Genomic DNA, 26,902 nt, shown 5'->3' on the forward strand with positions numbered 1-26,902 from the left:
GGGGGGGGGGGGGGGGAGATAAAGAAGAGGAGGGTGAGAAAGAAGAAGGAGAGGTAGAAGAGGTAGAGGAGGGGAAAGAAGAAGGAAGGAGGAGGAGGAATAGGAGGAGAAAGAAGATAAAGAAGATAAGGAGGAGAAAGAAGGAGAGAGGGGGAGCAGGAAAGGATAAAGAAGAGGAGGGGGAGAAAGAAGAAGAGGAGGAGGAGGAAGAAGGAGAGGGGGGGAGGAGAGGATAAAGAAGAGGAGGGGGAGAAAGAAGAAGGAAGGAGGAGGAGGAAGAAGAGAGGAGGAGAGGAAGTAGAGGAAGAGGAGAAAGAAGAAGATAAAGAAGAGGAGGAGGAGAAAGAAGGAGAGAGGGGGAGCAGGAAGAAGAAGAGGAGGAGAAAGAGGAGGTAGAGGAGGGGGAAGAAGAAGAGAGGAGGAGGAAGAAGAAGAGGAGGAGGAGGGAGAAGAAGATAAAGAAGAGGAGGAGGAGGAGGAGGAGGAGGAGGAGGAGGATTTAGTTGCAGATGGTCTGGGATCAGCTTCACAGGAGGCTCCTGATGGTCAATAAAGGAATCTTAATAAACTTCCTGTCGCCTCCTCTTCGTCAGCGATGAGGATGAAGGTGAGGAAGAGGAGGATGAAGCAGCAGCTCTCTGTTCATTAAACTGTGACGGTCTTACACTGCAAAACTCAAAATCTTTCCAAGAATATTTGTCTTATTTCTTGTCAAAATGTCTCGTTTCTATTCAAACTAAACTCTTTCCACTTAAAATAAGACTCATCACCTAAAAATTAACTTGTTTTTAGATCATTTTCACTTGTTTCAAACTAATTTTCACTTGAAATAAGTAGAAAAATCTGCCAGTGAAAGCAAGTTTTTTGTGCTTGTAATAAGAAAGAAAAACTTTCTCCACTATCAGATTTTTCTACTTATTTCAAGTGAAAATCAGCTTGAAAGAAGTAAAAAGTGTCTAAAAACAAGCTGCTTTTAATATGATGAGTCTTATTTTAAGTGGAAAGAGATTTGTTTTGACTAGAAATTACATTTTGACTAGTAATAAGACAAATTTTCTTGGTAAGATTTTGAGTTTTTATAGTGTGGGGCTTTTATTGTGAAAGTCTGGTCTGACAGGATGAACTTCACAGATTGTTCAAGATGTTTTTTGTGTGTTTTTTTTTTTTTGTTCTCAGATCTATTTTCTGCTCCTGCAGCAGGTGAGGGGGGGTCGATGGGGGGAGGAGGAGGAGGAGGAGGAGGTGGGGAGTGGGGGGGGGGGGGGGGGGGTAACGTCTGGATTAGCATTAGCTAAACCTGAGCCCGGTCCGCTCTCTCTTAAGTGAAGGTGCAGCTCATTTGCATAAGTAATTAGCTAATGTGCTGCTCAATTTCTGTCCCATCTGCTGCCGAGAGCGGCCTCATTCCTCACTGTGACAGACGCTCACTATCAGCCCACTACTAACACACTGCTCTTCATCTGTCAACACACACACACACAGGCTCACCTTGAAAACTCTATTTACCTGAGGGGGGGGGGGGGGGGGGGGGTCCGAGGGCAAGAGAGAGAATCAACCTAAACTCTCTTGACCGTTGAAAAAAATGGAGTTATGGTTCGACCCGTCTGTAACTGTACGACTGAAGTTCATGTTGAGGCCTTTTCAGATAATTTGATGCTGGTGTTGCTGCTTAAAATGTTGCTTCTGTTTTGTCTGTAGCGGCTGCCAGGGCCGTTGTATAGGGGAGAAAGGTGATGATAACTCTAGGGGCCCAGCGCCCAGTGGGGCCCATAAAAAACCCCAGTAGTCTAATCTTTGTATGACTGATTTATTCTGCGTGAGTCCCTGACTAATACTCATAGTACACTGTAAAAACTCTACATCTTTCCAAGAATATTTGTCTTATTTCTTGTCCAAATGTCTCATTTCTAGTCAAAACTAAACTCTTTCCACTTAAAATAAGACTCATTACCTAAAAATTAACTTGTTTTTTTAGATAATTTTCACTTAAAGCAGATATCAGTGGAATGTTTTTGTTAATATAAGTCCTAAATAGTCCTATTTTCCGTCAGCAATCACTTACATGAAGTATTTCAGCCTAAACACGAGTCTCTCCGTCACTCTGCTCTGCTGTAACCCGAGGAGAAAATTTTCCTTGTGGGATACAAGTGTTATCCAATGAGGAGAGAGAACGGCATGAAGGGCTGTGTGTGCAGCCAAGGGATGCGCGTGAATGTGGTGACGTAGCACGAGGACCAATTGATGCCTGACAAGGGCGGGGGCTGCTAACTCATGGTGCGTTCAAAGAAACTCGTACTTTGTGTTTTTCCTTCCTGTGAAGTCATACCAGTTCGATCTGGTACGAGTTCACGGGTCGGAAGTTACGAGTGGCCGTTATAGGGAACTTTCACAGACAACAGGATGGTAAAAACACGAGCTACGGGTTACCTGGAACGCTACCAAGTCGTAGTTGTGACTTGAAGCTGTAACTTACGGTTTCAAAAGCCTGCCTTGAACGCAGCATTAGCCGAAACGGCCGTGAAGCTGATATCTGCTTTAAATTCACAATAAATAGAAAAATATGCTTGAAAGAAGTAAAAAAGTGTCTAAAAACAAGCTACTTTTAATATGATGTGTCTTATTTTAAGTAGAATGAGATTTGTTTTGACTAGTAATGACATTTTTTACTAGAAATAAAACAAATATTCTTGCTAAGATACTTGAGTTTTTGCAGTGTAATGCTGCATTAGCATCAAAACAAAGAAGGCTAAATAAAAAACGATAATACATACGTAGTCTAAGAAAAAAAAAGTTAAAGTTAGGCCACTTTAGTATTCTTTAAGGGGGCCCAGAATTCCTAGCAATATTTTTTAAGCAGTACAACATGATATGCTACAGTACAGAGGCTGAGACAGCACACAGGAAGCGTTTCCATGGAGACACTGATGTTATGGTCACATGACTCAGGTGTTAGCTGTTAGCTGTTAGCGTAGCCCCCAGGTGTGTGCGTCTCTTCTTGGTGTCCCCCTGGAAACACTTCCTGTGCTGACCTGAGCCCTCAGGGCCACCGTACCTGTGTGTCCCTGCTTCACACACACACACACACACACACACACACACACACACACACAGACAGCTCTCTCCTCCTCCTCCTCCTCCTCCTCATCCCTTCATCCCAGAGCTGAAAAGGCCAGAGTGTGTGTGTGTGTGTCTACGCTCGGGGACCAAACCCAGGGAAATGGGCCAAAAAGTGAATCTAATGAAACCCCCCAAATTAATTTTCAGTCTCATCTTCAGCTGCAGGCAGGCAGAGAGAGAGGGGGGAGGGGAGGGGAGGGGAGGGGAGGGGGGAGGGAGAAGGAGAGAGAGAGAGAGAGAGAGAGAGAGAGAAAGAGAGAGAGAGAGAGAGTCAGGTATAGAGACAGAAACAAAAGAATGAATTAAATGAACAAAAAAGAAAAATAACAAAACGTGCAAGAAAAAGAAGAGAGAGGGGGGAGGTGGGGGGGGGGGGGCTGCTCACCTGGACTCAGGTAGACGAGACAAACTGCAGCGTCATTAACTCTTTCATTAACCGCATTGAGCGCTGAGTCGTATACGTCAACGTCACCGGTGCCGCCATATTGGATACTAAGGCAAACTGTAGAGAAGAAAAAGCTGTGGAAAACAGTTCTTCTCAAAGGGTTTGAGTCTGGTCGCTAAACATAATGACGAGCCCCACTGCGTAGTATGTCAACCTTAAAGGGATATGCCAAGTTTTTTTTTTCGTGTCTTGCCTCACTCCCGAGTCCATGACCAGCAGATAGACACCATCCTTTCGACTGTGCGTGCAGTAACAAGGGAGATAGAGCCGTATCGCCCGTAATTAGCTTAGCTCAAACACTAGAAGTGTATAGGTAGTGTTAGCCTGCCTCCACCTAAAGTCGCTAATTAGCTTAGCTCAAACACTGGAAGTGTATGGGTAGTGTTAGCCTGCCTCCACCTAAAGTCATCAGAGAAACTCTTCAGCAACTCTAAACAGAAACCGGCGGGCCGATCTTCGTCTCAGAGCTGACAAAACTCTCCGGTAAGGCATCTTGAGCGGTCAAATGCCGCTAACGGGACGAGGTCGGTCAAAACGGAGGGTTCAAGCAAAGACGGTTTATTTTGGTTCAAGCTAGCTACATCGAGGGTAGGTTAGCTTCCTATTTCAAAGTAAAAGCACAAATTCTATCGTCATGGTTTTCTGTATGTAAAGGGCAACGGGTGTTTTATTTTGTGAAAGTAACCGGAAGTGCGTCGGTCACAACGGCGCCGGTACCGGTATCAGTAATGACGGCGACGACGGCAACAAATTCACAGGCTTCTGCGATGTGCAGACAGTTGCTCTTCTCAACCAGAGTACCAGTACTGTGAATCCTACATAGTGTTGCTTTAGTCATCATGTCGTATGACAAACACGTGTTTATATACTATTGGTGCCTTTCTGCTTCCTTATATTCATGTGTGTGTGAACGGGTAAACGAGCGCCATTAAAGCTATAGTGCGTAACTTCTACGTGTCTGTAAATACCCGTTTCAGCCAAGCCGCTACAAGAGGAGATGATACAACGCTGATTAAGCCGGGCGGGTTACACCGGGCCGGACGCCATGTTGAGGTGCCGGCCGTATCGTTGTAATAACGCAGAAATCCTCTAGGGGGCAATAGAATTTTCGCACTATAGGACGAATCTCCTTGTTGTTTACAACTACTTCCGGGTAGAAAACCAGCATTCGAACAATAGTGACGGACGAGAGTTTCGCTATATATATCTAATTTTTCATGTCACTATATCACCGTTTAGACTAATCTGATGTTTGTAAAGTCTATAAAACCAATGATTGGACAAACATTACTATTTCTGTGTGCACATTTTTGTAATTAGTCATGGTTATCAGAGATTAGCCGGGCTAACGGTTAGCTACCTGTTTAACTTTAATAACTCAGTGACTCAATAAACCATCCATAAAATAAAAAAAATCTCCAGCGGATATCTGAGTTACAACATGACTGAGCTAACTGGAGTAGTTTCATGTCGTGTCCCACAACGGGAGGGTTTTAACAGCTGACGTCCTGGTGTTAGCTTAGCCACGGCCGTTAGCTTAGCTACCATTAGCTGTCCCTGTCAGCTGAGCCACTGATGCTTTCTAGACACGGTGATTCCCCCAAACTGAATAAATACAACACATAGCAACACAAAACACACACACAGAAATAGTGATGTTTCTTCAATCATTTCAGATTTGTCTAAACGGTGATAGGGCGTGAAAAATATGATATATAGCTAAACTCTCGTTCGTTACTATTGATCTCATTCAAATTACAGCTGGTTTTCTACCCGGAAGTAGAATGTAAACAACAAGGAGATTCGGTCTATAGCATTAACTCATAGAACTTTGTAGAAAGGTGTTTTATAAAGTTCAGTCCGTTCACTTGTAATTAGTTCCCAAGGCAGACCTGCCACATCCAATATGGCGGCAACGTTTACGTATCACAGCAACGGGAACTCGCGCTCTATGAAGCATCTATGTAGCTATGTCTTTCTCTCTGTCTCTATCTCTCTTATTAAATTCCTTTGTACTGGAGCTTTTCACTCCACCAGCTGCCACACACACACACACACACACACACACATCCTTGTAATGCTATCTTTGTGAGGACACTCATTGACATAATGTATTTCCTAGCCCCTAACCTTAACCATCCAAAACAAATACCTAACCTTAACCATTACTCTTAACCTAATATAAACCTAATTATAACCTAAAGTCTTAACTCTCAAACAGCCCTTGGAAAAAAGTGAGGACCGGCCAAAATGTCCTCAATTGCTAAAAATGTCCTCACTCTGTTGGTTAAAAACTCTTTCCGGTCCTCACAACGTAGTAAGTACAAGAACACACACACACACACACACACACACACACACACACAGGGATACAAAACAAACTTTATTTGTGTGTGTGTTTTTGTTGAATGTTGCCAGATTTGTGTGTGTGTGTGTGTGTGTGTTTATGTGTGTGTACATTACGCTAACATAGCTATTAGCTTTGATAGCGGTAGCCTCCCATATGGCGAGCTAGCGCTGCTCTTTAATGTAGCATAGCACGGCCCTGATGTTGCTATGGCTCCAGTGGTGCCTCTCCTCCTCGTACCCCCTTCCCAATGCCATTTACCCCCCCACCACCCCCCCACCCCCCATCTACGGCACCACATGCCGCCGCGACCTTGGCGTTTTCCAGCGGCACGCCCGGCGCCATCTGCAGCGGCAGGCTTGGGCAGTAAAGCAGCGCGACCCTGAGCTTCCTGGGCGCCGTTACGCCTCCGCCAGGGGCCCGGACAGATGGCTCTACCCACTAAGAGGGTTTTACTGTGGGGCTGAAGGAAGGAGAGGATGAACTCACCCCCTTCCTCCTCCCCTCTCCTCCTCCTCCTCCTCCCATCCTGCATCACTCTGCCAAATCTGCACTCTCTCTCTCTGCTCTACGACCAAGAGAGACACAGACCTGAGATCAGTTCTCTGCAGCGTTGGTTCGTTCTAATTAAACTGTTCTTAAAGCAGAAGTAAGCGATCCGGTGGTTTTGGCTAACTTCCTGTCAGGCGATGATGGAGTTAGCAGTCCCCGCCCTCGTCCCTACGTCACCACATTTACGTTGCGTATCCCTTGGCTGCACACACAGAGAGGACCGCCCCTTTATGCCGTTCTCTCTCCTCATTGGATAAAGGTTGTAGGATACAAGGAAAGTTTTCTCCTCGGCTCAGAGCAGAGCAGAGTGACTGACAGACCCGTGTTTCAGACCAAACACTCTATAGAAGTGATTGCTGTCGGAAGATAGAACTATTTAAGACTTATATTAACACAAATATTCACCTTACTTCTGCTTTAACTTCATTTGATCCAGAGGCTGATGCTGCCTTCAGGGACCTGTCGGAAACCAGGAGAAGTGACCACCAGAAGTGACACAATAAAGAGAGGGACCAGACACAATAAAGCGAGAGATCAGTCTGGACTGTTAGCTTAACATTAGTCTTTAGCAGCGGTGGCAAAAGTCTTCACATTCTGTACTTCTAGATACTTGTATTAAAAAAAAATCTACAAAGTATTTGAAGAGTTCATTTGCAAAAGCAGATAACTCGGTTTTTAAAAAATTCCAGAATCTTTATTTTTTATTTTTTATTTACATAAGGTGATATCAGTCAAACCAAAGTTGAGTGACTTTGAGATGTAAAAAAACAGACATATCTCATAAAAATAAAGTTTTATTGAAAACAAAACTATGCAAAGAATAATTACAAAGCCTTAGCTCATTTTTTTCAAAATGGCACTTATCTGCTTTTGCAAATGAACTCTTCATTTGTACTTAGTTACTTCCAACAGCCTGCTCCCTCCCTCTTCTGTTGTGTTTTGTCAAACTGATGAAGTCGTTTTCTGAGTGTGTGTGATTTCCTCAGCTGCAGTGGTTTGACCCTCAGGGCCACCGTACCGTACTGTAGCTCAGTGTGGTTGGTTCTGACTGACTGACGGCCCCTCGGAGAACAGATCTGCTTCTTTAACCTTCTCTTCATATTAACCCCGCGTTGACTCCTCTCCACCTCTGCAGCAGCTTCCCCTCAGGGATCAATAAAGGTCATCTGATCGATCGGGTATTGATCCGGATACATAAACCTGAATAAAACATCCCATGCACACGCACGAACGACTGAATGAAGACGTCGGATTTTATCTTCAAACCTGCTGCTGCTGCTGCTCAGGATAACATTCATCTGCCTCCCTGCTTTTATTCTGAAGGTTCCCTTTTGATTTTGATTTGATACATTTTAATGAACTGAGATGTTTTACACACACAAACACACGCGCACACACACTCAGTGTCATTAGTGTCTGTCAGCAGGAGGATCAGCTGAGAGAAAAATAAGAAAACTGTGCTGGTGGTCAGGAGGAAAATCGATACGTCCATCTCTACTGTATGGAGGGAGGAGGGGAGGGGGGGAGGAAGAGAGGATTGTGGGTAACTTCTTTCCTCAGATTACAGAGGAAAACAAACTGTTGTTGTATTTTTTTCTTGTGTGATTTTTTCTGTCCTAAAATCAACTGATCGATCGAATTAATTAGATAAAAAGAGAGCTGAATTTAAAGGGATAGTTCAACATGTTGTCAAACTGGCCCATAATAATCCCTATAGTCATTATAACAGTAAAGGTTCGTTACCTTTAATTGTCGGTGCAAGCTGTTTTTAGAACGGCGGAGCAGAGCCGTGAGCTGCTCAGAGCTACGCTACGGAGGCTCATGGGATTTCTTGGTTTCCCTCATCAAACTCATCAAATACACAATGCAACAACTCCAAAACGCTCTGGTGGACAAGTTGTGAGCTGCACATTCACCACGCTATGAGATAATAACACAACGTTACCACACAGAGTTGTTTTAGAGGGAAATACAGAGACTGTTGATGAAAAACTGTCCCTGAAGGCAACGTGCATCAGTGGTTTTGCATGAATTTCCCTCTACAACAACTCTGTGTGGTAACGTTGTGTTATTATCTCATAGCGTGGTGAATGTGCAGCTCACAACTTGTCCACCAGAGCGTTGTGGAGTTGTTGGATTGTGTATTTGATGAGTTTGATGGAGGGAAACCAAGAAATCCCATAATGAGCCTCCGTAGCGTAGCTCTGAGCAGCTCACGGCTCTGCTCTGCCGTTCTAAAAACAGCTTGCACCGACAATTAAAGGTAACAAACCTACTGCTATGACTATAGGGATTATGGCAATGGGCCAATTTGACTAAATGTTGAACTATCTCTTTAATGTGTGTGTGTTCGTCATGCACACACTTACACACACACACACACACACACACATTAAAGGGATAGTTCAACATTTTGGCAAATTGGCCCATTGCCACGTACACTCTCAGCCTGGTGGATCAGTGTCCGACACGACGACGTCTTTGTTCAGACCTGAGGTCGAACAAATCCTCTCAGCTCCACGGACAAGGCTGCAGCGTGTGTGTGTGTGTGTGTGTGTGTGTGTGTGTGTTGCAGCAGCGCGTGTGTGTGTTGCAGCGTGTGTGTGTGTGTGTGTGTGTGTGTGGTGTGTGCGTCCGTCCGTCGGCTATTAGCCATCACATTATCTCCTGTTAGTCGTCTCATCTCCAACTCAAAGAGAATGAATAAAGAAGACTTTACTCCTCAGAAACACCCAAAAGAAAAGGAGGAGAGGGGGGAGGAGGAGGGAGGAGGAGGGAGGAGGAGGGGGGAGGGGGGCAGCAGGGTAGCAATGAAGGAGAAAAAAAAAAAAAAGCAGAAGAAGAAAATCTCCAATTCATTGAGATCAAGTCAATAACACTGTAATATTTATGAAGGCTGGAAGCCAGGCTGCCCTAAAACCCAAACTCCAGCAATCCTGAATTATAAATTGGTATTGATTTGTGTTGTGGGTGAGTGAGCTGCAGAGTGTGTGTGTCTGTGTCTGTGCGTGTGTGTGTGTGTGTGTGTGTGTGTGTGTGTGTGTGTGTGTGTGTGTGTGTGTGTGTGTGTGTGTGTGTGTGTAGCAGTAAGATGCAGCCGATTGTTTTCACGCTTTCACAGGGAGAAAAAAAGATGGTGGAGCTGCTTGTTTGGCAACATTTTGTAGAGCAGAGAAGGTGAAGGTGTGTGTGTCTGTGTGTGTGTGTGTGTGTGTGTGTGTGTGTGTGTGTGTGTGTGTGTGTGTGTGTGTGTGTGTGTGTGTGTGTGTGTGTGTGTGTGTGTGTGTGTGTGTGTGTGTGTGTGTGTGTGTGTGTGTGTAACGTCAGAAGACAATATAGTTGCAAAGTTGCGACACATCTGTTTAACACTGTGTGATGTTCCCGTCTCTTTACTTCCTGTTTTTTAATGGACTTAAATCGACCAATCAGCTTCTTTTACTGCTCCAGGTGAGTAAAACCTGAGGTCAGCAGCTCTGAGCCTCTCTCTTCTGATTGGCCGACTGTTTTCTACAGTGATCCAATAATAAAAACAGAGCAGATTTCAGAATAAAACACTCAGAGGAACCAAAACCTGTAAAGTTGTTGGATGGTATATGGAGCTTTAACACAAACATCTACCTTTATTTTGAAGGAGCTTTAACGCAAACGTCTACCTTTATTTTGAAGGAGCTTTAACGCAAACGTCTACCTTTATTTTGAAGGAGCTTTAACGCAAACGTCTACCTTTATTTTGAAGGAGCTTTAACACAAACGTCTACTTTTATTTTGAAGGAGCTTTAACACAAACATCCACCTTTATTTTGAAGGAGCTTTAATACAAACATCTACCTTTATTTTGAAGGAGCTTTAATACAAACATCTACCTTTATTTTGAAGGAGCTTTAACACAAACGTCTACCTTTATTTTGAAGGAGCTTTAACACAAACGTCTACCTTTATTTTGAAGGAGCTTTAACACAAACATCTACCTTTATTTTGAAGGAGCTTTAACACAAACATCTACCTTTATTTTGAAGGAGCTTTAACACCTTTACCTGAGTAAGTGTCAGACTGTTCAGTGACATCATCACTGACTCATCCAGGTGTCGCCAAGGTTACAACAGAAGAAGAACTTCTCCTCAGTCTGAACCATGACTCTGTGTGTGTGTGTGTGTGTGTGTGTGTGTGTGTGTGTGTGTGTGTGTGTGTGTGTGTGTGTGTGTGTGTGTGTGTGTGTGTTGTATGTTCAGTGTTTCTCTCCCTCAGCTTCAGTGTTGCAGCAACATCAAATATGGATGACAATGCCTCCTCCCCCATCGTGCTGTGTTCACGCCCATAACAAACACAATCACACACACAATCACACGCACACACACACACACACACACACACACACACACACACACACACACGCTCAGCTGTGATCTGAGGTGCGGCTGATGGACGCCTGCTGTGGTGTGAAGGGATTACACAGCTCAGTACGGCAGGTAGAAAACACACTCTGTCATGGTTTAGAGCGGCTGCTGAGAGCGTGTGTGTGTGTGTGTGTGTGTGTGTGTGTGTGTGTGTGTGTGTGTGTGTGTGTGTGTGTGTGTGTGTGTGTGTGTGTGTGTGTGTGTGTGTGTGTGTGTGTGTGTGTGTGTGTGTGGTCTACTACTGTGTGTGATGTCATTCCACGGCTCCAGTGAAAGAAAAAGTTCCAATAATGAACAAACACCAGCAGGAGTCTGAGCTCAGGTCCAGATCTCCTTCAGGAGTTCAGGTCTCAGGAGAGAGAGTCACTCCAACTTCCTGTCACTTTGTGATGTCACAACTAAGCCCCGCCCCCCTCACCACCTGGACCCACCATCCAACAACTTGCAGGATTTTTAGTTTCTCTGAGTGTTTTCACTGTAAAAACTCAAAATCTTTCCAAGAATATTTGTCTTATTTCTTGTCAAAATGTCTCATTTCTAGTCAAAACTAAACTCTTTTCACTTAAAATAAGACTCCTCACCTAAAAATTGTCCGTCTGCCGTCTGCCGTCTGCCCAATTTCACCTGAATGCAGCATGAAAAATACGACTGAGTTGCTTGAGATATACAACCACAACGCTAGATGGGAGGAATTCCTACACAAACACAATGTACCTTTAAATGACTGAATGAACGAGCTGTTTATGCCGTTACGTGCAGCGGCTGTCGTCCGTCTGCCGTCCGCCCAATTTCACCTGAATGCAGCATGAAAAATACGACTGAGTTGCTTGTGATATACAACCACAACGCTAGATGGGAGGAATTCCTACACAATGTTCCTTTAAATGACTGAATGAACGAGCTGTTTATGCCGTTACATGCAGCGGGTGTGGTCCGTCTGCCCTCTGCCCAATTTCACCTGAATGCAGCATGAAAAATACCATTGAGTTGCTTGTGATATACCCAAACTCAACTCTATGAAGTTTGTCCAGGTGGAGTTTCCGTACGTAGCAAACTGAGTTCATCTCCAGATGTAACTCAACCCATCATCTCTCCTCCCCCATGACCTCCCCCCTTCCCCCCCTCCCCCTCCTCCCCCATATCACATCCCTCCATCTTTATATAGAAATCAATACCCTCTTAATCTGACCCCCCCAACTCCCCCTCTGTCTCCCCCCAACTGTCTCATTCTCACCCCTCCATCACCCCCCCCCTCCCCCTCCCCCCACCTGTCCATCCACACCTCCCCCCTCCCTCACCCATCGTCCTCTCCATCTCTCTTCCTGCTGTCGTCCTGTCTGGACTCGCCCGCCTCACATTTCACTCTCTCACTCTCTCTCTCTCACACACACAAAGACACACACACAAAGAGACACACACACACACACACACACACACTCTGCGCTGCTCTCTCTCTCTGTTTTCCTGCCTCGGGTCGTTTGATGTTTTTCTTTCGGAGGTTAAACGTCTGAATATGAAACGATGTTTTTATTCATAATGAAATAAAACAACAGAATTAATTAGATTCTTTATAATAATAACAGTGTTTTTACACCATGTGTGTGTGTGTTTGTGTGTGTGTGTGTGTTACAGTAACCTGTGAGACTACACACACAGATTTCTACACACAAACACTAAACATGAACATGAAAACGCTTCGCTTTTCCAAAACTCCTCGTTCTCCCTTTAAAGAAACAACAGGGTTCCCACTCGTCCTGGAAAACCTGGAAAATGGTTGACCAATTTTTCAGTCATGGAAAACAAATGGAAAATGAGAAGAAAAAAAAAATGATTTATCACACCGTGACATCAGCTACCAGAACTCTATATGACCTTTCCAGACCCCACCGAGGATTTATCTTCCAAAAAGTTCCTAGTGAGAAAACTAAAGCCTTTGGGTTGATGAGTGTTTCCCAGTATTGGACCGCCGCATGTTTGCAGTGTTCTATGAGAAATTTGTCATAATTTGTCATCATTCCTGAGCACGTAGAGATTAAAGATGTAAGAGATTACAGTACTTTTTACAATTTATGAGATTTCATACATTACAGCCATAGACTGCACACCTTTAAATCAAAATAATGGGGGTAAGAGAGGAATAAACATTGAAAAATAACTGGTTAAAAGTACAAAATAGAGTACAACTGTGGAAACGAACATTTCTCCAAATCATGAATTGGACGGGGGATGTATTAGTGTATGGCGTACACTGCAAAAACTCAAAATCTTACCAAGAATATTTGTCTTCTTTCTAGTTAAAATGTCATTTCTAGTCAAAACTAATCTCAAAAATAAGACTCATCACATAAAAAGTAGCTTGTTTTTTAAGACATTTTGTTTTACTTTTTTCAACTTGAAATAAGTAGAAAAATCTGATAGTGGAGCAAGTTTTTCTTTCTTATTACAAGAAAAATCTTGCTTTCACTGGCAGATTGTTTGAAACAAGTGAAAATGATCTAAAAACAAGTAAATTTTTAGGTGATGAGTCTTATTTTAAGTGGAAAGAGATTAGTTTAGTCTAGAAATGAGACACTTTGACAAGAAATAAGACAAAATGAGTTTTTACAGTGTATTAACATGTCTGTCAGACTGGAGCCACAGGAAAAGTCCTGGAAAATGATTTCAAGAAAAGAGCGGGAACCCTGAACAACACACAACACATGAAGAACCAGAAGAAGACACGCCAACATGGTGCTAACACACACACACACACACACACACACACACACACACACACCTGAATCAATTGAATTGAATTGAATTGAATTGAGAGAGCGACAAAGTTACTACAGGGAAAGATACAAGTACACAGAGGTGTGTGTGTGTGTGTGTGTGTGTGTGTAGCAGTGTGTGTAGTAGTGTGTGTGTGTGTGTGTGTGTGTGTGTGTGTGTGTGGGGATGGGCAGCAGCAGGTTGCCCCCCCCCTACCCCCCCCCCCCCTCTCTCCATGAGATCAGATGCTGTCGGACGTCAACAAGCAGCTCAGTGAACTGATCGATACGTTTCCTCTCACACTCAACACATTAGTGACATCATCACTCTGTGTGTGTGTGTGTGTGTGTGTGTGTGTGTGTGTGTGTGTGTGTGTGTGTGTGTGTGTGTGTGTGTGTGTGTGTGTGTGTGTGTGTGTGTGTGTGTGTGTGTGCAGTGAAATTAACAAGGTGATTTGCCTTGAGGGGGTGAGGTGCATGCTGGGAGGGGGATTTGGTGAAGGGAGGCACGGGGAGATAAGTGGGGGGGGCAGGGGGGAGTTCCCATGATCCCCTGGTGCTGAGGGGGGTAGAGGGGGGTAGAGGAGGGGGGTTGGGGGTCTGTGTGTCTCCAGCTGAGCTCGACTGGATGTCGACACTGAGCTGCTAACGAAGCTGCGGGAGGTGATGTCATCAACTCCTCATCCAATTAACAGGCAGCAGGAAGTGGAACCAGGAGGAGACCAGGACCAGGTCCAGTGGTGTGTCCCAAATCACGCACTTCTGCACTTAGGCCCAATTCCAATTCTATTTTTCATCCCTAGCCCTACCCCTAGCCCTACCCCTAGCCCTTAACCCTTGCCCTTGAAACGGAGCTACAATTCGTAGAGGTTGAAAGTCAACCCCTACGAATTGGGACACCACTTCAACAGTCACATACATCATCAGTAGTCTCTGCTGGCTTTCACATAAGCTGACGTGACGAGCTTTTGCCACAACTCCTGTATTCAAAACCATGTTAACTTAATAAAATAAAATACAATACAATGTAATGCAGACTGATCGGTTCATTGTAAAACATTTATTTATTAATGATGTTGTGATTTCTGTATACAGGCTACAGAGCCCCCAGGCCCAACACATGAAGCTTCACTTTTAATTCAAACAAATTAATGCAACAATTGTTACATTTCATCAATGAGACCAGCATTTATCTCCTAAAAAGAATGTAACTACGCGTCGGTAAACCTTTAAAAACCTGCGGGTAAGTTAAGGTTCCAACTTTTCCTCAACATTTAACCAGATTGTTTTTCCAGAAAACTCTCTTCATTTTCCCAAAACTTCACACCTTACTTTGACTAAAAATAGGAACGTGCTTCAGAACAAATATCCCAGGGATCCTGGATGTCAAACAGTTTGAGGTCGACTGCTGTAAATGATTCATCTCCAAAAAATATGAAAAACTTAGCTACTTCCGGTTGGGACCAGTATAAACCGGATCTACGACCACAGATGTTTTATATTATTCAGGTTTAATCTCAGTCGTCTACTTTACACAGGGCCGGCCCTAGGATGTTGGTGGCCCCCTAAACAAGGTTTTTGTTTGTGGCCCTGCACTCTAAGCTCAAACACCAAATCACTGGTTAAAACTGAATACAGACGTGTTTATCCCTCTGAGGTTTGAGGCCATTTTCTCGACTTTTACATATTTTCTTAAATGTATCTTTTTAAGATACTTGCAGGTGTAACAATACTCAAGTGTTTTATGTCTAAATATTAGAACCTCCGCTGTAAGCACAATGAGGCCAGTTTGTCCTAGAACACTGTAGAAAGAAATAATTTAGGCCAAATGCTGGAAATTTGAGGTCTGCTTTTTGAAAAATGTCCAATCCGTTGTGAAAACACTCCTTCAGTCATGAGAATGAACTGTTTTGGTGCTTGAAATAGGATATGAATACAGTAATAATAGATAAGTTTAGAAAACAAGTCTAAAATGACATTTTGTAAGATTGCTGTTTGAGCACAAATGTTGTCATTCTGCCGTTCTATTTTCACCAAATGTCTCAAATGTGAGATAAAAGAAGCTGAATATTGACTTCACATTACATATAAAGCTCATAGCGCACGTGCAGACCTCAGGATGTTTAAATGACTTGATGGACCCCGGTACCTTTCTGATCATGTGGCCCCCCACCTAACGGCTGTGGCCCTAAACAACCACATAGAGGGTTTATACCAGGGGCTGGCCCTGACTTTACAGCTTTAACGTTTAAATACTTTTTTTAATTCTCGTTTAATGGCGGATTGAAAACTGGGACCAACTCCTCCTCCTCCTCCTCCTCCTCCTCCTCCTCAATATAAACAAACGAGTGATGTCGTATTTCTACAGAGACAGATTCTGGAAAACAGGGTCAAAGGTCAAACCACAAGATCTGATCTCACACACACACACACACACACACACACACACACACTCTGAGTCATTCCTCTGGTTTATTCTCGTTCTTCTTCTCGGCCACAGAACGTAAACAAAAGTCCAAAAACAGGCTGATACTTGACCTCTGACCTCCTCCCTCTGGTTCCCTCCACACACACACACACACACACACACACACACACACACACACACACACACACACACACAAACACACACACACACACACAGGACCAGACCGGAGCAGAGGAGCTGATGACGATCAATAAGGAGATTGATCAGAACCGATCGACCCATGTTTACTACACACAGACAGAGAGTAAAGATCTAAACAACCTGGTTACATCTACACCAGTGTGTGTGTGTGTGTGTGTGTGTGTGTGTGTGTGTGTGTGTGTGTGTGTGTGTGTGTGTGTGTGTGTGTGTGTGTGTGTGTGTGTGTGTGTGTGTGTGTGTGTGTGAGTGAACACTGAGCCTACATTTCCCAGAATGCACCTGGATCACAGCCTACAGGATCCACTTCCTGTTTACCGGTTTACCTGAGGACAGTGGCTGTATTCGAAACCGCATACTATACTGCTAGTAGCTACGTACTGATTTGGCCATTACATTCAGACTAACTAATGCTACTGATACAGTTGTTAGATTTCATCAATGAGACCAACATTTATCTCCTAAAAATAACTTAACCAGCCGGTGGTAAACCTCTAAAAACCTGCGGGTAAGTTAATTAGCGATGGTTTTCTCCCCCCGGGATGACGACGGAGGTTGGTCGGCCGAGCAGCTCTGCAGACCGGCTGCTGCCTCTGTGATGAGCTTCACTTCTCTGAAAAACATCGGAGCAAACTTCTAAACAGCCGTCGTTTGGATAAACTGGCCGTATATTTGGGATCTAAACAGTTACTTTCTCACATGAAAAAATATTAAAACTTAATAAAATTACATAATTACAGCGCTAGAGCGGGAAATAAAACAACTTTTCGCCTGTTTTACAGCTACTGCTACCACTGTTCCCTCTAAGGTGTTTTACTGTGCAATTGCTCACTGCTCCACCTCTTTGCCCAGAAGACAAAAAAGTTGCAATGCACACTCAAATATCCCCGACTAGTTTACTGTTTATTTCTCCCTAATGTGGCTTCGAATTGTGAAATCTATGACCTTAACCGTGGTCTGTAGTGCAACTACGATTTAAGTTTTTGCTTGAGAATTATTATTACTGTTAATATCAAGAATGCTTCTGTGCCAAGAGTTGATGACACCAACTTGATGTTACTTTTTTTTTTCATATTGTTCATATGGCAATAAATGCAAACTCTATTTTGCCAAAACAATATTGTATTTTGTAACTGACCTAGATATGGAGCAGCCTAGGTAATGTTGTCAAAATAATCTGTTATTAATCATAATAGTAATAGCCAATTGTATTGATATTTGGAGTTGGAGAGGTGAGGCCACAGCACCAGCATGTGGACGTACTGTGGACGCTTAAGCTTTCGCTCACAGTCGCTCAAGCAGCTCATCAGGGGAGTTGAATTTCTGCTCAGGAGTTTTGAAAATTAGAGGGAACATTGACCACTACTGGTTTACGAGAAATGCATTCTGGGAAACTTGTATACTGCGGTGTGAACGGTGTCGGTCGGCTGAAGTAGCAGACTGAATCCCACATTCAGTATGCAGTATACAGTACATATTAACACAATATGTAGTAGGCAGTACGGTAGGATGCGGTTTCGACATAAGCAGCTTCCTGTCAGAACCAGCCTTCAAAATAAAACGTCCGTCTGTCCGACCTGACTCTGACTGACTGTTTTACCCAGGATGCATTGCAACCTTCCAGGTCGTGACTCAACACCACCCTGAACCTTCACAGTGATTACCCACAAGCCCTTGCAGCAGCAGGTCCTGACCCCCCCTCTCAGCCCCAGTAATGTCCTGCTTTTATTGTAAATCTATACTCTTAATCTGTCCGGCTCCAACGGGCCTCGCTCCCCCGATCGATACCAGTGCTGGGAAGGACACACACACCACACACACACACACACACACACACACCACACACACACACACACACACACACACACACACACACACACACAACACATACACACACCGGCCCCATCTTGATTCTTTGTTTTGTTTTGGTTTGGGGGCGGAGCTCCTTGACTGGATGTGGACAGCTGTTGGTGAAATGCATCCTGGGAGTCGTAGTGTCACCTGACACCTGACACCTGACACGGCCCAGCTGTGCTGCTACGGTTACCTCGGTCGCCACGGTTACCACGATAAACACAACACCGTGGTCACAACAATGCATCGCATCACGGTCAAACACCGTATGAACGCCAGATCCAAGAAGATCCAGATTAAAAAATCAAGACCCAGAATCTGGATTCAAGAATTAAAGCAGAAGTAAGCGATCCGGTCGTTTTGGCTAATGCTGCGTTCCAGGCAGGCTTTTGAAACCGTAAATTACAGCTTCAAGTCACAACTTACGACTTTGTAGCGTTCCAGGCAACCCACTCGTGTTTCTCCGACCTGTTTTACCTGTGAAAGTCACTATAACGGCCACTCGTAACTTCTGACCCGTGAACTCGTATCAGATCGAACTGGTACGACTTCACAGGTCGGAAAAACACGAGTTACGAGTTTCCTTGAACGCACCATAACTTCTTGTCAGCCGATGGAGTTAGCAGCCCCCGCCCTCGTCATGGATCTATTGGTCCTCGTCCCTACGTCACCACATTCAGGCGCATCCCTTGGCTGCACACACAGAGAGGACTGCCCCTTTATGCCGTTCTCTCTCCTCATTGGATAAAGGTTGTAGGATACAAGGAAAGTTTTCTCCTGGGCTCAGAGCAGAGCAGAGTGACTGACAGACCCGTGTTTCAGTCCAAACACTCTATGTAAGTGATTGCTCTCGGAAGATACAACTATTTAAGACTTATATTAACACAAAAATATCACTTACTTCTGCTTTAATACCCAGAATCAAGATCCAAGAACCAACTGTGTCACAAACTGTGAAAAACAATAAAACACATGAACCAGAAGAGCTGTCTGCTAACACACACACACACACACACACACACTGATCCTTCCTCCAAACCGGCAGCACTTAAACACACCGGCACCTGATCCACACACACACACATACACACACACACACACACACAGCTGCTGCGGCGGTGGCCAGTGGGAGGGGCCAGGCCAGGAAGACACAGAGTAAAGGGTAAGTGGAGGTCAAAGGTCGTCCTCCATCACTCTGACTCTCCTCTGCTGATGACATCAAAGTGTGTGTGTGTGTGTGTGTGTGTGTGTGTGTGTGTGTGTGTGTGTGTGTGTGTGTAGGGGGGTCGTGACCTCCATGTTGGACCAGACCGTTAACGACGGAGGTGACGGTCGGACAGCAGAGGGAGGAGGAGAGGTGTGTTCTGGGTAATTAGAGCTCGGCCTCCTCGTATGCTCTGACACTCGGCGGCGATTTATGTCCCCGCCCGGCGACTGGGCCGCCCATCTAATTGCAATATTAGCGTGTAATAACGGCGAAGCGGCGGCGATCCGTCAGGGCGTTCGTTCTGCTGCCTCGGCAGGATGTCGGCCATTAACCGGCACACGGAGCGGCCACCAGAGAGCGTTTATACACACACACACACACACACACACACACACACACTGGCCTCACGCTCAGCTGCAGAGGATCATGTGATGTGATCGAAAGCTTCACATCATGTTACACACACACACACACACACAACACAATGTGTGTGTGTTACAAATGTTCTTGTGTTAAAAACAGGGTTCTTACGGCTCCTTAAAAAGTCTTAAAAGGCATTGAATTCATTAATCTAAAAACAAGGCCTTAATTGGCATTGAAATGTCTTAAATCAATTTTTCAAAAGTCTTAAAAATGTTAACACATGGTAAGTGGTATTTTATGGTTGTAATTAGTCTCAAATCTCAAAATAATTGGTAACATTCTGACATAGAGAAGTTAGTGGTGGCCGTCAACGCTAAATTTCTCACCGCCACCAGCTCCAGAGTCAGTGTTTTTTTTTTTTTCCAGACTTTTTATGCATTTATTTTGAAAGGACAGCTGGAAAGAGACACAATCCAATGTTCATGTAGCAGTCACTTTACATACTTTAAAACTTTACCTTGGATCACATAGGAAAGTGGGTCAAATTGTCCCTAAAACCCTATGTAATTGAAAAGTCTTAAAAAGTCTTAAATTTAACTTGGCTTAAGCTGTAGGAACCCTGTTAAAGCTGCAACAAACTTGTTATTGAGTCAAAGCAGAAGCCCCGCCCCCTGTGACCTCATCTCTATATGGGGGCAGGGGGGGCAACCGCCATTCTGACATCCCAAGAAGAATCCGTGTACTATAGGTTCGTTCTTTCATTTTTCTGTTTCAATGAGAAAAAGTAATTTACCGAAACCAAATTTTAAATATTTTTATTTTTCGTTTTCCCATTTTTAATTCCTCAACAGAAAAATTAAGTTTTTTGTTTTTCAGTTTTTCCGTTTTTCGTTTTTGTTTCAAAATAGAAAAACAGACCCGTTCTTTTTATTATCAATAGCACGCTTCTTTTATTTTGACGTTGTTACACACTTGCGCTTCCAATCTGTCTGCTGTCACATTCCTAAATGACAAACGAAAAAAGGAATTTGCAGAAACCAAATTTAAAGTTTTTCTTTTTCCCATTTTTAATTCATTAACAGAAAAACGCTGTTTCTTTGTTTTTGTTTCAAAATGGAAAATCAGAGAAACAGACAGAAACAGACCCGTTCTTCTGTTTTTGTTCTGAAACAGAAAAAAACGAAAGAAGAAACCAAACACGGATTGAGACGGAGACGATGGTGCTGATAAATCACTGAGATCTGTGTGTGTGTGTGTGTGTGTGTGTGTGTGTGTGTGTGTGTGTGTGTGTGTGTGTGTGTGTGTGTGTGTGTGTGTGTGTGTGTGTGTGTGTGTGTCACTTTGATTTACTTCAGAGACGTGAATTTACAACATTTAACTGTTTTACTGTAGCGACATCATTTACATGATGGGTCACTGAGCAACACTTAAAGCCCCACACACACACACACACACACACACACATTACAGTTGTGTTAGTGTGTGTGTGTGTGTGTGTGTAGTAATAAATCCTACATTTCTTAACAAGGTGAAGATGCAGAGAAACAAGCGACGCTGCAGTAAATCAGCTGTGTGTGTGTGTGTGTGTGTGTGTGTGTGTGTGTGTGTGTGTGTGTGTGTGTGTGTGTGTGATTATAACACACTGTTCTGTCTTTGTCCTCATGTGTGTAATGGTGTGTGTGTGTTTGTTGAGGGTGGGGGGGGGGGGGTTGGGGGGGTTGTATGGAGTTCATCTCATGTGTGACAGAAACACAGAGGAGGTGACAAAACCTCTAAAAACACCCATCAAACACACACACACACACACACACACACTGAGGTGAGAGGACACAGTGCAGTGTGTGTGTGTGTGTGTGTGTGTGTGTGTGTGTGTGTGTGTGTGTCAGTGTGTGTGTGTGCACAGACACAGTGATGTGTTCCATTCTAACATGTATGAACACGTGTGTAGCTACTTTATGCATTTTCTCTTATATTTGTGTGTGTGTTTTCAGTCCGTGTGTATCTGCAAGTGTGTGTGTGTGTGTGTGTGTGTGTGTGTGTGTGTGTGTGTGTGTGTGTGTGTGTGTGTCCTGGCCACAGTCCAAGACCTCTCTAACGAGCCAACATGGACCTGGTGCCGACACCCCCCCCCCCCCCTCTGACCTCCTCTGAGGTCATTGGCTCCGACCGCCACGACCCGACCAATCAGAGGCCGGCGTTGTGACGGACAGCTGCCGACGACTCCAAGGACGCGGCGGCGCGGCGCGGCGGGCTGCGGAGGGATTAGACGGCGAGGACGAATGTTAATGTTAAAGGATTGTGAGTGAGGCCGAGGGCTGTGATTGGCTGTCGGCTTAATATTCACTCAGTGTGTCTGTGTCTGTGTCTGTGTGTGTTTCTGTGTGTGTGTCTGTGTGTGTGTGTTTGTGTGTGTGTGAGTGCTGTCAATCACGGTCTGACATCATCATTCAGTAACAAACAGGACGATCTGTGATGTCACATCTGGATCAGTGACAGAAGCTGCAAAAACTCAAAATCTTACCAAGAATATTTGTCTCATTTCTAGTCAAAACAAATCTCTTTCCACTTAAAATAAGACTCATCACATTAAAAAGCAGCTTGTTTTTAGACACTTTTTACTTCTTTCAAGCAGGTTTTCACTTGAAATAACTAGAAAAATCTGATAGTGGAGCAAGTTTTTCTTTCTTATTACAAGAACAAAAAACCTGCTTTCACTGGCAGATTTTTCTACTTATTTCAATTGAAAATTAGTTTGAAACAAGTGAAAATGATCTAAAAACAAGTTAATTTTTAGGTGATGAGTCTTATTTTAAGTGGAAAGAGATTAGTTTTGACTAGAAATGAGACATTTTGACAAGGAATAAGACAAATATTCTTGGAAAGATTTTGAGTTTTTACAGTGTGTGTTGTAAATCGCCATTTTGTAGTGTTGTTCGAATTCTCCGCGATTCATTTCATCCACTATGTAATGGACGACAAAACACCCACAATGCACCGCAAAACTGAGTGAACAAGCGATGTACACTACTTTCTACTCCCGTATGTATCCCACAATGCAATGCGGTCGTGTTTTGCAAAGAGAAGAAGAGCAGCAAGCTAATTAGCATGTTAGCTAGGATTTCTTTAGGTTATTTAGCAGTAAACTCCTCAGACATTTGTCTTCGCTCCGTTTGCCTGAGCAGCAGGAGTTGGGCAGCAGCATCCCAACAATAACAGGCAGCATTAAATCAATCTAATAAAGAAACTGTAGTAGAATATGTTATAAATACGAGCTAACGAGCTAAGCTAATAGCCACAGCTCACGGTATGGGCACACAACAGTAGTTGACCAAACCACACTGCAAAAACTCAATCTTACCAAGAATATTTGTCTTATTTCCAGTCAAAACTAATCTCATTCTACTTAAAATAAGACTCATCACATAAAAAGTAGCTTGTTTTTAGACACTTCTTACTTCTTTCAAGCAGATTTTCACTTAGAATAATCTGATAGTGGAGCAAGTTTTTCTTTCTTATTACAAACACAAAAAACTTGCTTTCACTGGCAGATTTTTCTACTTATTTCAAGTAAAAATGTGTTTGAAACAAGTGAAAATGATCTAAAAGTTCATTTTTAGGTGATGAGTCTTATTTTAAGTGGAAAGAGTTTAGTTTTGACTAGAAATGAGACATTTTGACAAGAAATAAGACAAATATTCTTGGAAATATTTTGAGTTTTTGCAGTGCAAACTTCATATTTCAACAGTTTATTGTCTGAGAAACACAACCACACAGAATCACATCCTGAGTGTTTTCAGCAAAATACTTTAAATAACTAGGAGGATGTAGATCAGAGAGAGAGAGAGAATGTGTGTGTGTTGTTGTGTGTGTAGACGTTATTCTGTGTGGTGTTAATTACTCAGTTCACACTGAAGCTCCGAGTCGGAAGTGCGACGTGAGAAAAACAGACGAGGAAACAGAAACATGTGAGTTTGTGTCGAGTGGATCAAAGGTTCCATCGTCAGCGCAGAGACAAAGACACACGGTGAATATTCACCAATAATCATTATTATTATTAGCCTATATTATTATTAATAATAATAATATTCTAATTCATCCAGGGCTCAAACTTCACCTGGACCAGAACCAGACAGTTCCTCCATGTCTGAGTGTTCCTGAATGCACCACTGATGACATCACGTGTAGCTGCGTTTTAAAAAAAGTTATTTCTGGATCTTCAAAAACTCAACAAACATGGAAACATAAACATCTAAGTCTCCATGACAACCAGGTATCGTGACATCGTGATCAAAAGCTCGAGAGCAGCGACTAAAATAAAACACATGACAACATGGCCGCCGACAGCTCAGGTGAAGAGTCCAACCATCAGCTGTGCTGCGTTCACTGACACCTGGGAGCGTTCAACAACATCATCACAGTCAACCTCAAACAGGAAGTGACATCACTTCCTGTTAAAGACGAGCCCGAGACAAAGAGCTGGTGTAAAGAGAGAGTCCTGCACCTGGCAGACAGGTGAACGGGTGAACGGGTGAACGGGTGAACGGGTGAACGGGTGAACAGCTCCTACCTGTCGATGATGACGGGGTCGGACGGCGTCTCGTTGCGGTTCCCACAGCTCTTCTTGTCACAACACCGACTGGAAGAGAGAGAGAGAGACGACAGGTGAGAGAGGAACAGACCAACATGAACTTTATTTTGAAATCCGTCCGACTGAGTCACATGGTTCAGTCACAGTGAAATGAATCAGTCGATTAGTTCTGTTGATTTTGAAGGTTTTATTCTGAAAATCTGAACTTTAAAATGACAGGAAAAAATTCAAGACCTTCAGAATAATTCACTCTCTTTGTGAAGACAAAGACCTTTATTCTGAAAATCAGCTTTGTTTCAGCTCCACCTACACACACACACACACACACACACACACACTCTCTCTCTGTCCAGCTGGGTAGAGTCCAAACCAAGGTCACTAACAGTTGGCCGACGCCCAGTGATGGAGGCACCGCTGTGGATCCCCCCCCCCCACACACACACACACACCCGACCCCCATCCCCACGACAACCCCTGGTGTCGTCGCCCCTGACAACCAGCCAGCCAAACAGACGGCTGCTGGCCAAACAGCCATCCAGGTAGCCAGAGGGCAAAGGGGGGGGGGGGGCTCGGCCTGTAGAGGCATCCACAGGAGGAGGGGGCGGAGCCAAACCTGCTGCTGCCTCCTGATTGGCTTAGAGTTGGTTTAATGTTTTGTTTTGTTGTTAAAAAAAAACTAATTTACACTCCAAATGAAAATAGGTCTAAAGCCCTATTCGCACGGGATTTGTACACTGCAAAAACTCACAATCTTTCCAAGAATATTTGTCGTATTTCTTGTCAAAATGTCTAATTTCTAGTCAAAACTAATCTCTTTTCTCTTAAAATAAGACTCATCATCTAAAAATTAACTTGTTTTTAGATCATTTTCACTTGTTTCAAACTAATTTTCACCTGAGATAAGTAGAAAAATCTGCCAGTGAAAGTAAGTTTTTTGTGCTTGTGATAAGAAAGAAAAACTTGCTCCACACTATCAGATTTTTCTACTTATTTCAAGTGAAAATATGTTTGAAAAAAGTAAAAAGTGTCTAAAAACAAGCTACTTTTTAATGTGATGAGTCTTATTTTAAGTAGAATGAGATTAGTTTTGACTAGAAATAAGACAAATAATCTTGGTAAGATTTAGAGTTTTTGCAGTGTATTACCTGGGGACCTCTGGTGATTTGTAAATCCCCCCCCCCATGTCTGTGTTTCTTGCGGTGCATTCGCACGGGATAAGTGAAGTCTGTATTTTTACTCGAATTTACTGACATTAAGGCTATGACGTCAAAGCTGCACGTCGTAACATCCGCTGCTGTCACATCCATGTGCGAAGCAAATGTAAATAAAATGTGCAGTTGTTGCCGCAATAACGAGCCGTCATGGCATCTGTATTAAACCTGTTGAAAGCCGCCGTGATCCATCTCAATCCTCCGAAATTTCGCTCTTTTTATGGATCTGAGCTGTTTATTTAGGCTAAATGGGTTTCCAGCACCGATACGAGCCCGTGTTTGCACCTAAAACGCCTTCGAAAATGCTGCTCATAATTTCTACCGCAGCCTCCATGTTTCAACCCGTACAGTAGCTACGGTTTCAACCGGGGAAGAACAAAAAATGCCCCTCAATTACTGAGATGCAGATTGGCACGGGACTAGTTTTACCACGGGACGTCGGTCTTTGGTGAAATATAGTAGGAGGTCATTTGCGGGGGAATTTTTACTTTACAAATTACTGACATGTTATTGAACATTACTTAACTAGTGAATGTTATTGAACATTACTTAACACTAGTGAACGTTATTGAACATTACTTAACTAGTGAATGTTATTGAACATTACTTAAAGCAGAAGTGAGTGGTCCGGTCGTTTTCGCTAATGCTGCGTTCCAGGCAGGCTTTTGAAATCGTAAATTACAGCTTCAAGTCACAACTTACGACTTTGTAGCGTTCCAGGCAACCCACTCGTGTTTCTCCGACCTGTTTTACCGGTGAAAGTCACTATAACGGCCACTCGTAACTTCTGACCGGTGAACTCGTACCAGATCGAACTGGTACCACTTCACGGTCGGAAAAATACGAGTTTCCTTGAACGCACCATAACAGTCCTCGTCGCTACGTCACCACATTCACGGCGTTCCTTGGCTGCACACACAGCCCTGCATGCCGTTCTCTCTCCTCATTGGATAAAAACTGTAGGATACGATAAATGTTTTCTCTTCGGCTCAGAGCAGAGCAGAGGGACTGAGAGACCCGTGTTTCAGACCAAACACTCTATGTAAGTGATTGCTGTCGGAAGATATAACTATTTAAGACTTATATTAACACAAATATATCACTCACTTCTGCTTTAACTAGTGAATGTTATTGAACATTACTTAACACTAGTGAATGTTATTAAACATTACTTAACACTAGTGAATGTTATTAAACATTATTTAACACTAGTGAATATTATTGAACATTAACACTAGTGAATATTATTGAACATTAACACTAGTGAATGTTATTGAACATTACTTAACACTAGTGAACGTTATTGAACATTACTTGACACTAGTGAATGTTATTGAACATTACTTAACACTAGTGAACGTTATTGAACATTACTTAACTAGTGAATGTTATTGAACATTACTTAACACTAGTGAACGTTATTGAACATTACTTAACACTAGTGAATG

General features: G+C 43.4%; 1 protein-coding gene across 1 annotated transcript in view; it reads right to left on the minus strand.

The window, feature by feature from the left end:
- The window catches only part of LOC310992594 (transcription factor COE3), a gene marked incomplete at its 5' end in the record, with an annotated part of 154,576 nt that overhangs the window by 88,941 nt on the left and 38,733 nt on the right, over positions 1-26,902 (minus strand). The window contains one exon of the mRNA XM_083980687.1: positions 24,223-24,291. Within this exon, the coding sequence (XP_083836813.1) occupies positions 24,223-24,291 (69 nt within the window). The remainder of the gene's footprint in view (positions 1-24,222; positions 24,292-26,902) is intronic.

This window comes from Trachurus trachurus, assembly GCF_905171665.1.
Source record: "Trachurus trachurus genome assembly, chromosome: 10".
NCBI lineage: Eukaryota > Metazoa > Chordata > Actinopteri > Carangiformes > Carangidae > Trachurus > Trachurus trachurus.